Here is a 12,724-nt window from a genome sequence, read left to right on the forward strand (position 1 = left end):
CGGGCCTTAATTGGCCCGCTTGCGTAAAATGGCGGCGCGGACCCGATCAGGGACAGCGATCAGGATCGCCCTCGCTCCCGCCCACCCCCACACAACCCACCCCCCAACCCCCGCCCCCGATGGGGGGAAAGTTCAGCCTTATGTTCCAGCAAAATATGATACAATGGGAGCACCACGTGATGAGACTTTTAGCAGATTCTAGTGACGTTTAATTTTGGATTCTTGACCAACTCCTGATTGCACCCCTCGCCCCACTCCCTGCGCTCTGCAAAAATATTGTTTAGTTAATCGCCCAGTTTTAATGCTGTTTAGCCCAACCAGTTACCGGGCGGAGTTTTACGTCAGCGGGATTTTATGGTCCTGCCAAAGTCAATGGAGTTTCGAACGGCCCACCGCACTTGATGGACCCACCCCCACCACCGCTTCAATGGGGCCATAAAATTCCACCTGCTGTGTCTTCAATAGTTGTGGAAAGTTAAATGTGCTTATTTTGTCTTGCTCGTTTTTCACTGAGCTCTGTTAACGCCGACTTCCAACGTATGTCACTCCTGCGTTTCTATTTTCTAAGTTCCCAAACAATACATTGTCAGGCAGTTACTGCCCGACGTAAGCTCATAGCATTCATTCATGCAACCACAAATTAAATAAGATTTCAGAGTGGGCGTGTCACAGATTCTTGGCTCTTTAGATCATGCGAAACTGTTGCAGTTTCCATCCGATTATTAAGTTTCAAAGAAGATAGGCAACTCTCTGTCTCTCTCTCTCTCTCTCATCCTTTCTATGCTTGGATTTATTTAAAAGGAACAAACTTTTCATGTTGATGTTAGACTAGAGAAGAAAGAGCAACCCAGACTGAACCTGGCCCCATTTTAACTGGCAGGTCCCTTGCTTCAATTAGCTTCAGGTGTTTGGCGAGTTTCAGGGAAGTTTCACGTCAAGGTCTTTGGCCGGTTTCAGCTGCATGCAAGCTGAAGGGCTTTCCAACCGAGTATGGCATCGCGTGTGGGTTCTCTACCTTGCTGTCACTGTTTCGGTTATCTGTCGGAGGATGAAAAAGTAGCATCTAATATCAACAAACAAATCAACAAGACATTAAAACAACAGAAACGGAACCAACGCAGGCAACTCAAACTCCTAGTTCTAGGTAAGTGGAGAGGGAGGCGATCTCATTCAACCATTTCACAAGACCTAAAGCGTTGTCTCATCTGTCCAGTTATTCATTAGTAATGCTGCTTCCTACTTTAAAAGGAGGTTTGAAATGTCCACTGAGCTGTTTCTTTCCTCCCACTGGGAGTCAAAATTTCACAGAAGATCGAATGTAAGATAGTTATGTTTGGATTTCACTCCTTTGCTTTGCAGTTAAGAGTTTATGAATTTGCGCTGCTTATACGAGAACGTTCCACATGTGGCGAATTGGTGTCCAATAAGTCTCACAGAATGTGCCTTCCATTTGTGCCAATAGATGATGCATTAATCCCCATACCCCAACAGACAATCCCAATGGGCAAAACAAGAGAACAATTGTAACATTGGGCAGTATTTTTGGGTCAGTGTGCTCGGGAGCGGCCGGGGAGTGGACCTGCCGACCACGATCGGCCCCCGGCCATGATTTTTTGTAAAAAATTCATTCACGGGATGCGGACCGCAACTTCACGCTGGCCGGCCGTTAACTGGAGCACTGAAAGGCTCAGCGCTGCCGGGGTGAGGAGGAGTGGCGGGAGGAAGGTGAGTGCTGAAGTCAGCGTGGAAGGAAAGGCCCCTCCTAAAAGCAGAGAGTGGCCTCAGGGAGCTGACGAATTTAAAACCAATAAAAACAGAACTTAAAATCGGGGAAAAAAATGTCCACGCATTGGACTGAGACACATCAACGTGCGGAGGATGAACACTTTTTCAAAAAATTTTAACCTTTTTTGAAATTAATCATGGGAGACTCAACCCACCCTTGGGTGAGGTTTCCTCAAAAATTTAAAGGCCACCTGGATGGTCCTATATGGTTGGACGAGCAGCAATAAATCGTCATCAATTTTTACTTTAATGGCCTTCATAGCCTGTTAATTGTCGGAGGGTGCGCTGCCGACTCTCTCAAGCGTCCGCCGACTGAAATATCGCACGAGTGTGTAATGATGCGGGATGCTCGCCTGATGCCATCACGCGCTATTTTACACACGATCGGGTCAGGCATGCGCCTGCCTGTGGGGCGTAAAGTTCTGCCCATTATCTAACTTGAATCAGCGGACAATAAAGGTGCCATAAGGGGAAAAGAATTTACATTTCTACTGTGCTTTTCACCTCATAGCTTCTCCCATGGCACTTTACAGTCAATGAAATACTTTTTGGAGTGTAGTCACTTGTAATGTAGGAAACCTGGCAGCCAATTTTCACACAGCAAGCTCCCACAAACAACAATGCCATAATGACCACACTACATCCAGTAGTCCAGGACACTGGGGGTTTGCACCCACCCGAGAGGGCAAACAGGGCCTTGGTTTAATGTCTCATCCAAAAGACAGCACCCACAACAGCGCAGCACTCCATCATCGCTTCACTGGGAGAGTCAGCCTAGATTACGTGCTCAAGTCTCTGGAGTGGAGCTTGAATCCACAACCTCTGACTCAGAGGCAGGAGTGATATCCACTAAGGCACTGCTGACATGTTACTGCATGAATGTCGATGTGAAAAAAGTATTCTTGTAAACCCAAGGCCCAGATTTACTGGAATTAAACAGCATGAGATCCCTGACAAGAAATTGTCTGCAGCAGTCTGATTTCGACTGTCAACATTATAACCCAAGCCTGGTGTGAAGCCACATTATAAAGATCCATTGGATAATTTGTGTACTCGGATTACAAATGCATCAACCACAGATTAGCAAGACCATAAAAACAGCAAACCAAGCACCATACTTTATTTCTGGAGAGATAGAATTGAAAAGTAGAAAAGTTATGCTAGACCTGTATTGAACCTTGGTTAGACTACGAATAGACTACTGTATGCAGTTCTGGTCGCCATAGTATAAAATGGATATAGAGGCATTAAGGGGAGTGCAGAAAAGATTTAGAAGAATGATCTCAGAAATTCATGGATAAACACATATCGGGAAAGGATTGAAGGCTGTGTCTCTTCTCTGTTGAAAACAGATTGAGATGTGATTGATAGAGGTCTTTAAAATTCTGAGAGGCTTTAATAGAATGGATACAGAGAGAGAGTGTTTCCTCTTGTGGGGTAGAGCATAACAAAGGGTCATCAATATTAGATAGTTACTGAGAAGTTCAATAAATTCAGAATAAACTTTTTTGTCTAGAAAGTAGTGAGAATGTGGAGCTTGGTTACCACAGTCTGGTCGAAGCAAATAAAGGGAAGTGAAATAAGCATATGATGAAGAAGGGAATAGATGGTTATGTTGGTAGATTTATATGAGAAAAGATGGGAGGAGGCTCAAATTAGCATATATGCTAGTTGGGCCGAATGGCTTGTTTTAGTGCCAAATATCCAGTGTAATCCCATATAGATATGTACCAGAAAATACCTGTAACATCTGCAAAATATGTAAAGGTCTAATTTTAAAAATACACATTTTTGGCTTCCCTCCACTTTCTCCCAAGAATTCTGACTCATTCCGAGGCGTGGCTCCATGAGAGATCTCTGATCTACACCCTCCATTTCTCAGCATGGCCAGTGAAACTTGGCAGCAATTCAACCATAGGGAGTTGCACAGGGAAGGGTAAACCGGCCCTGACCCAATGCTCATGTGTACTTCCCAGCAAGGAAGCAGGGAGGGCCAGAGATAGCAATGAGAGGGGGGAAAAAAAGTTTCTGGACCAGTAAAGTAATTGCATTCACAGAAATGCCTTTAATTCCATCAGTGTCACACTTGGACTTCCTGCTCCCTTTTAGTGACCTTAATTATCCAGGTTTTCTTGTTACCACATATGAAAACACAAAATGTGCTGGCTCTCTTCCAATTGCCTTGAGTGCTGGTATGAATTCCTGGCAGTTGAAATCAAATGCTGTAAATTCCTGCTTCCATCTCCTTGAGACATCATTTGTGTGGGTGTAAATTGTTATGATGCACTTTGCTCCATTAATGTAATAACCCACCAGATCAAAAACCTACCTCTTCAGTAATCAATGAAAACTGGAAATAACACATTAAAAAAAAAACTGACGTGTGGCAGGTGGAGCTATAGTAATGCAAAGAATACATCTGGGATGAGAAAAGTCCATTCAGTTTATCCAGCCTGCTCCCACCAGCTCATGCACAAATCTACTTTTCCACAGATTTATTCCCATTGTTATATCACCTGCCGGAGAGTTTTGCATCACAAAATGAAAGTTTTGAGAATATTCAAGATGTCAAAATCTCCAGCACTCAGCTGTGTCCTGCTGCCTCCCGCAGCCAATGTTCTTCCCACATACAGCAGAAAGCAATCGGGGGGCCTTTAATTATCTTTACATATTTTACCTTAAATTCTAATCATCTCTCCAACCTCAACTAATCAGCTCCTTTCTGAAACAGTTAAACAACGTGCTTGTGCATATCCATTATGGAAGGGTTGTGGAAACTCTGCTTGGATTCCTTTGTTTTTACAGGAAATGGACAAATGAGGAAGGTCATTCAATATTCTTCACCAGAAAGTAGAAGGCTAAGAATATTTCATGTGAACAAAGATGGCCAATGTTTATGCAGGACAGCCACCAGTGGCACTAAGCCCTAAAACATTGCGTAGAGTGTGAAGTCTGTCAGATGGTAACATAGAATTATATAAAAGGTTGAGCAGAATATTTAACAAAAAAGATAATACATATAAAATTTTCTCTCTCTCTCTAATCTTGTTTCTTATATATAAATATACATTAATTTTAAGTTACCCATAATTGCCACATTTTTCAATTTTGCTGCAATATTTTGTGCTGAATTTTCTGATTTAGGTTGGAGTGGCGGTAAGGGAGCTACAATTCACCACAATTGTAGTTAGATAGGCTGCAAAGTTAGGCTCCAAAGCACAGATATCAGTGCTACAAGATCCCAGCAGGGATAAAGATGGGCAATAGCACATGTGAGGGCCTTGTATGCATCAGAAGCGTGCAAAATGGGCAGATTATGGCATCAGCCAGGGTCTAACACTGATACAAAAACAGAATTACCTGGAAAAACTCAGCAGGTCTGGCAGCATCGGCGGAGAAGAAAAGAGTTGACGTTTCAAGTCCTCATGGCCCTTCGACAGAACTGATATGGTGCCCAACATCTCATTGTGGGCCTCGCAGCTCCTGGGGATGCCCTCTCTTAAACATACACGTCTGGACATGAGCTTAGTTGCACAAGGGACCTGCCAGTGGCTGCCAAGGCCACTGTGGTATTCAATTTCTATGCCTTAGGCTCCTTCCAAGCTGGAGCTGGTTACAGCACCAACATTTCTCAGTTTGTCACCCATCTGGCATCGTGGATGTTTTCGACGACACAGATTACAACAGCCTCAGTGACTGCTGCACCAATAATTATCATGCCATCAACCTCCAAGGGGCTCAAGAGATGCACCCATGCATATCCCCCATCAGTTCGCTGTTGCTCCCTCCTGTTTTGTGCCACCTTTACCTACAAGAGAAAGGTGTTGCAATATGTTCCAGTGATGTGCCTGGCATAGTTGGAATAATGTGGGCGTGAGGCTTGCAGCAGTGGTGAGGATGAGAGGGTGCATCAGAGCATATGAATGCTAGGCATGAGTACTGATAGATAGATATTGCTAATGAGTGAGTAATGAGGTGGGGTGCATTGCATAATGTGTGAAGTTGGTGATGTGGTTGGTAGAAAATGGCATTCTTTTTTTTATTCGTTCAAGGGATGTGGAATTATTGTCCATGGTGCTCCCATGTATCTGCTGCCCTTGCCTTCTAGACGGTAGTGGTCATGGGTTTGGAAGGTGCTTTCAAAGGAGACTTGGTGAGTTCCTGCAGTGCATCTTGTGGATGGTACACAATGCTGCCACTGCCACCTCTGGTGGAGGGGGTGAATGTTTGTGGATGGGGTGCCAGTCAAGTGGGCTGCTTTGTTCTGGATGGTGTCAAGCTTCTTGAGTGTTGTGGGAGCTGCACTCATCCAGGCAAGTGGGGAGTATTCCATCACACTCCTGACTTGTGCCTTGTAGATGTTGGACAGGCTTTGGGGAGTCAGGAGGGTGAGTTACTTGCCTCAGGATCCCTACCATCTGACCTGCTGTTCTGGCCTTGGCATTTATATGGCTAGTCCGGTTCCGTATCTGGACAGTTGAAGATGCATTCACTGACCTTGACAACTCATGTGAGGCCATTGAACTTTTCTGGCACGGTAGACAGGTCCACAGGGCCAGATTCCTTACATTGAACTCTGTGGCTATCTGCTCACATTCCCTGAAGAACCTCCCAGGCCCCTGGAAAAAAAAGACCTTTCCACATCTTGGACTAAGGCCTTCAAAGCTGCATCAGGGAACCTGGTGTCCTCTCACCGACCTGGACGCTCAATTGTTCCTCTTTCTTCCTTGTAAGAAGCTCTTTCAAGAATAGTCCCAACACCTGCTGCAGCCAGAATACAACTCCTGTATTAAGAGGTGCAGACTGGCCTTAAGAAGTGCAACCTAGTTTTAACTCATGCCAGTCTTTCAAAGACCTGGGCTTTCTGCTGAGCAAACAGAAGGTCAGCAGCATGTTTAACGCTGGGCTGCATGTCACAATCATGGAGATGAGCAAGCAGTGCAAAGTTTGCCTGCTGCCTGAATTACCTTGATCGGGCGAGGGGTATCAGTACATCACAGTCCCCGAGCCTACAAATGTGCCATACCCAATTTTTAGCCCACTGAGTTTAAGGCAATATTGTACATAATTTAATCATATTTACTTCGGTCTACTATTTTGGTCTGACTCTATATATGGGTAATGAGAGAAACCTGTTATATGCAGTGGAGATGAGTTTTGGATTCGATTTCAAATCCTAATGAATTAATCATATTCATTAACATCAGAACTTTGATCAGACAAGATGATTTGACATCTCACAAACCTATTACTTGAAGAAAGGACCTTCAGGAATATCTTGAAGTGTTTCACATGTATTTGCTGTGAATTAAAGCGACTTGCTATGTAGGTACATACGATACAGCAGGAGATAATCATGCAGTGGCACATTTTGCTATTCTGGAATTGTATGAATGCACTGCTGATGTTAATGTTTGGAAATCAGTGTATAACAGATAAATGGTTTAAGTAAAGACATTTTACTTGGTAACTGATCCAGTCAATACTTAAAGTATCTTTAAGTAGGGTCAGTTATCTAGGACACTTTTGTATGGGAGGAATGAAGCTATGCAGCCGCAGAATCTTTTTCCCTTACTACATAGTTGGGAGGACAACCACCCGTTGGAGATTGGGTTAGGATGATACATGCCCATTACCTTGCTCCTTTACTCCCTGTGTGCTGCAGTGTGCTTTTTCCATGGCTCCAATTCATTTTCCTCTCAGCTTGGGTCAGTTGTTGAGGATCAAACAAAAGTCGCTCACATTTCTTTTCAAGCATTCCTTCTGGAGAACTACTGAAAAATAAGGAAGAAAAGATTAGCATTTCTATAACGCCTTTCATGACCTCGAGATGTAACAAAGGGCTTTAATTTTTTTTATATTCATTCACGGGTTGTGGGTGTCGCTGGCTGGGCCAGCATTTATTGCCCATCACTAGTTGCCCTTGGGAAGGTGGTGGTGAGCTGCCTTCTTGAACCGCTACAGTCCATGTGGAGTAGGTACACTCACAGTGCTGTTAGGAAGGGAGTTCCAGGATTTTGACTCAGTGACAGTGAAGGAATGGCAATATATTTCCAAGTCAGGATGGTGAGTGACTTGGAGGGGAACTTCCAGGTGGCGGTGTTCCCATGTATCGGCTGCCCCGTTCTTCTACATGGTAGTGGTTTTTGGTTTGGAAGGTGCTGTCTAAGCAGCCTTGGTGAATTCCTGCAGTGCATCTTGTAGTTGGTACACACTGCTGCTACTGTGCGTTAATGGTGGAGGGAGTGAATTTTTGTGAATGTGGTGCCAATCAAGCAGGCTGCTTTGTCCTGGACTGTGTCAAGCTTCTTGAGTGTTGTGGGAGCTGCACACACCTAGGCAATTGGGGAGTATTCCATCACACCCCTGACTTGTGCCTTGTAGATGGTGGACAGGCTTTGGGGAGTCAGGAGGTGAGTTACTCGTCTCAGGATTCCTATCCTCTGACCTGAGACCACAGTATTGTACACACAGTATTTATATGGCTGGTCCAGTTCAGGTTCTGGTCAATAGTAACCCCCAGGATGTTGATAGTGGAGGATTCAGTGATGGTAATGCCATTGAACATCAAGGGACAATGTTTAGATTCTCCCTTGTTGGAGATGGTCATTGCCTGGTACTTGTGTGGCGTGAATGTTACTTGCCATTCAGCCCAAGCCTGGATATTGTCCACGTCTTTCTGCATTTGGACATGGACTGTTCAGCATCTGAGGAGTCACAAATGGTGCTGAACATTATGAAACCATCAGCGAACATCCCCACTTCTGACCTTATGATGGAAGGAAAGTCATTGGTGAAGCAGCTGAAGATGGTTGGGCTGAGAACACTAACCTGAGGAACTCCTGCAGTGATGTCCTGGAGCTGAGATGACTGACCCCCAACAACCATAACCATCTTCCTTTGTGCTAGGTATAACTCCAACCATGGAGAGTTTTTCCCCTGATTTTCACTGACTCCAATAGGCAGAACCCAAACTGGATGTCAGTGAAATACTTCTGAAGTGTAGTCATTGTTGTGCTGCAAGAGAACGCAATAACCAATTTATGCACAGCAAGCTCCCACAAATTGAGACATAATAATGACCAGATAATTTGATGTTTAGTTGTCGATTAAGGTATAAATATTAGCTAGAATGCTAGGGAAAACTCTCCGGCTCTTTTTCAAACATTCCATGGAATCTTTTACATTCACCTAAGAGGAAGAGTTGGTTTAAGTCTCATCTGATTAGCGTAGCGTTACCTCAGTATGGCAATGGAGCACAAGCTAGGGTGGAATTTTCCATGCCCTCTAGTGTTGGGTATGTTCGGTGGCACGAACCGACAATATGGAGAAAAGACTGAAAATTGGTTTCACAACATTTTGAAGCCAGTTTGTGATCATCAGCTCAGCCCGTCAATGGCAAGGCCGCGTTTCTAGCCGTCGGATTTCGGGAACCTCATTGTAATACATCTGCATATCAATATAAGGCTGGCCCACCAGCATCGCCCCTCCACCCTGGATCGTCTGCCAGTGCAGAACATGTCTTGACAACTATGACATGCAAAAGTCAGGAGGTACCGCCGGGGCCTTGCTCATCATGTTGCGGACATCCGAGACACAGAAGATGCTGGACAGCAATGGGACCCTGGATGAACGTCCATGTTATGCTGGGTAGATTCTCATGGACATGGATCCACCATGAAGCAGTGCAAGGAAGTTGGAAAGTCACCGTTGAGGGTCTGCTCACAACCGATGATGGTCAAGAGGGTAGACAGAAAGGTCCAGCTGTGTTTGGGAGAGGAAGATGTACTGGGTGGGAGTGGGAGACGAAGGTCTAGGATTGACCGGGAAAGAAAGAGGTGTCGGTGGGGGAGGTTAGGAGGGAGGAAGCGAAGGTGTTGGTGAGGGTGGTTGGGAGGGGAGGAATGAAGGTGTCAGGGGAGTGAGGTTGGGGTGAGGTTGGAAGGTAGGGAACAAAGGTGTCAGTGGGGGGGTTGGGTGGGGGGAAACGAAGGTGTCAGTGGGGAGGATGGGAGGAGGGGGTGAAGGGTGGGACGGAGGAAACAAAGGTGCCAGGGGTGCTCAGAGAGGGAAGGGACTGCCAGGGAGGAGGAGGTAACTGGGAAGAAGACAGCAACTGTGGATCTAAGTGTAAGCGGGTTGGAAGGTGTAAGGGAAGAACTTAGGGGGAGAGAAGGACTGCGGAGAGGGGAAGGAGTCCAGGGGGAGGTGGTAGTCCAGGAGAGGTTGGAGTGCAGAGAGGGGAAGAAGTCCAGGGGGAGGCAGTAGTCCGGGAGAGGAAGGAGTGCGGCGAGTGGAAGGAGTCGAGGGGGAGGAAGTAGTCCAGGGAGGAAGGAGTGCGGAGAGGGGAAGAAGTCCAGGGGGAGGCAGTAGTCCAGGGGAGGAAGGAGTGCGGAGAGTGGAAGGAGTCCAGGGGGAGGATGGAGTGCAGAGAGGCGGGGGAAGTAAGGTTGGAGGAAGAAGTAAGGGTGTCTGAAGGAGTCAGGAAGAGGAAAGGACTAAATGGGGTCGAAGTCCAGGTTGTGGGGAGTGCAGGCGGGGAGGTGAAGGATTGAGTAGGGTGGTGAGTCTGGTGGGGTGGGGGCTTTGGGAGGAGTACAGTGGGACGGGGGAAGAATTGGGGAAGGGGGGGGGGGTGCAGGTGAGTCCGGAGTGGTGGGGGGGAGAAGTTCCACAGATGGAAGGGGTTCCGGGGGGGGGGGGAGGAGTTCCAATGGGGGAAGGAGGGGAGAGGGATTCCGGAGGGGTGGGCGATATCCAGGTGAATACGTAAGGGAGGGCTCTGAGTAGTCCAAGACTGCCTCCTGGGGAGCGAACTGAGGGTGGGCGTGGGTATGAGGGATTGGGTCAGAATGACCGAGGGCAGAGTGAGGCAGTAGGGTGGGAGGCTGAGGGTTCGACGGTATCGGTAGAAGGGACGGCGAAGGTGGCTGGTGGGGCCTCGGAGGCAGACACGGACCCTGGGGTAGGGAAGGAGGAAGCCAGGGAGATTAATGTGGATGGGGGTGGGATTTTCAGGAAGGAAGGGAACGTGCACGTTCACCTGGACATCCCTGAAAGAAGAGGGTTGTAGCTGGTGGGTCACGGAGGGGAGGTGGAAGGTGATGTTGGGGAGTTGACAGTGGCGGGGGAAAGGAAATGGGTGACTGGGGGAGGGGAAAGGATGGGGGAGCAAAAGAAAAACTGTAGCACTACCAAGGTTGCTAAATTGAAAGTGAAACGAGAGTCGTGGTGGGCGAGATTGGGTGATCAGTGGATGGGCGGAAATGCAGGTCAGCTCAGATGGACAACTGAAAGAGAACCCCAGCAGGCAGCATTGAAAATGCTCAGGACATTGAGATGAGTGTGATATGGGAAGGATCTACATGTGAGGGAGAGTGTTTGCACGAGGCTCAGATAGGACCTGCCACACACACACTTCTCCCTCCAGAATCATTCGTGGGCCGGCTGCATGCAACTGAACTGCTCGTAGGGGGGATGGGGGGGTGTTGGTGGTGGTTGAGGGGATGCAGTGGGAGGACTGGAGAAGCCAGAGGCTGAATAACGTCATTACACTTCTTAAGTGAAAGTGGATATATTTCCAGATTATAAAGTGACAAAATGTGTTTACCCATGCAACCAACTGTGATCAGGATTTGTTAACTTTTGAATGCCTTAGACTTCTAGGTGCTGCCCTGATTTCCATAGCAGGGGTGGAGACAGCCTGTTCAATGGTTGGCCCAGTTGTCTTTGTGCCTTCGACATGAATCCTTTAGAGAGCCGAGGCCTTGGGGATTCCGGCTCGCTTTGGTTGTCCTCCTGTGGGCCAGCTGCTCCCTTTGTGGTGACAGAAGACGAGGCTGAGGGGGGGCGGGGTAACAGGTCATCCTCCATACACTCACATGTGGGCGCCACTTCACCAGAGAGCAGGCGGAAGCACTCATCTGACTCGCATGCCACTCTGTTGAGGGCTGCAAACAGCTCTGCGTGATGTTCCCCCACCTTCTGCTGAGTCTCCACAATGAGTTGGAAGGCTGAATCCAGAGGCGTGTCATCTGAGTCAGACCCCACAGATGCCTCTTCCCCAGCAGCCCCCCTGAGTGACAGGGAGCTCAGCTGAACCTGCCTCCTCCTGCTGCGGACACGTGTCCGTGTGGTGACCACCAGATTGTGAACCCGAGCCTGCTCTAGATCTAGGGCCCACTGAGGTGTTTCTGCGCCGGTGGAGGATGTGGGTAAGCGCTGTGACAAGTCTCCCAGGCTGCTTAGTTCTAGCTCTGCAATGGAGGAGGTGTCCCCCTTGGCTGGAGGTGAGGACAAAGATGGAGCTGAGGGATTGGCTGGCTGAAGGTGTCGGTCACATGGCAGAGATAATTAGTGCATTGCAGCAGAGTCAAAAGCCGGAGAGAGAGCACTCACAGTTGCTTTGAGAGAGGGATGATGTGTTGCAGGATGTGAGGGTGTGTGTGCGAGGCTGTGTGTGAGAGTTAGTGGTGTTGTCCCTGGAGGTGTGAGATCCCTGTGGATGTGTGATGGGTTTGTGAGTGTGTGAGTTGACTGATGAGAAGAGTGAGTTACCCTGGTGGAACGAATGAGACCATTCATCCTGTTTCGGTATGGGCATTGGCGCTGACCACCGCTGCTACCGCCTCCCATGCTGGATTGGTGATGCTGCTGCCTGTCCTGTGCCCAGAGCAGGGGTAGAGGACATCACTGTGTCCAAAAGGTGTTCGAGTGATGCGTCATTAAATCTTGGGGCTGCAGTCTCTTTGCCTTTCCGGGCCATGTCTTCTGTGCAGCTGTCCTGGGCTGGAAGCACTGAGAGGTGTGCACATGGCTGCAATGTAAATGTGGCCCCTGCGTGATGAGGCAGCGAGTGATAGCGTGGCAGGTGAATGAGAGCTTACCTGCCATCGAAACTGCATGTTTCCTGGGAATGCATAACTAATGCGGTGGGATT

At 47.6% G+C, this 12,724-nt stretch overlaps 1 protein-coding gene across 4 annotated transcripts in view; it reads left to right on the plus strand.

Moving 5' to 3' along the window:
- Positions 1-732: 732 nt before the first annotated feature.
- The window catches only part of LOC121286949 (guanine nucleotide-binding protein subunit alpha-11-like), a 55,655-nt gene continuing 43,663 nt past the window's right edge, over positions 733-12,724 (plus strand). For all 4 annotated transcript variants that reach the window (XR_005945123.1, XR_005945122.1, XR_005945121.1 and 1 more), the window contains exon 1: positions 733-1,144. Coding sequence is in view for 1 of the 4 variants with exons in the window: in XM_041204283.1 (XP_041060217.1) it covers positions 991-1,144 (154 nt within the window). In the remaining 3 variants the exon portion in view is untranslated. The remainder of the gene's footprint in view (positions 1,145-12,724) is intronic.

The sequence above is a fragment of the Carcharodon carcharias genome, chromosome 14, assembly GCF_017639515.1.
Source record: "Carcharodon carcharias isolate sCarCar2 chromosome 14, sCarCar2.pri, whole genome shotgun sequence".
NCBI classification, from domain to species: domain Eukaryota; kingdom Metazoa; phylum Chordata; class Chondrichthyes; order Lamniformes; family Lamnidae; genus Carcharodon; species Carcharodon carcharias.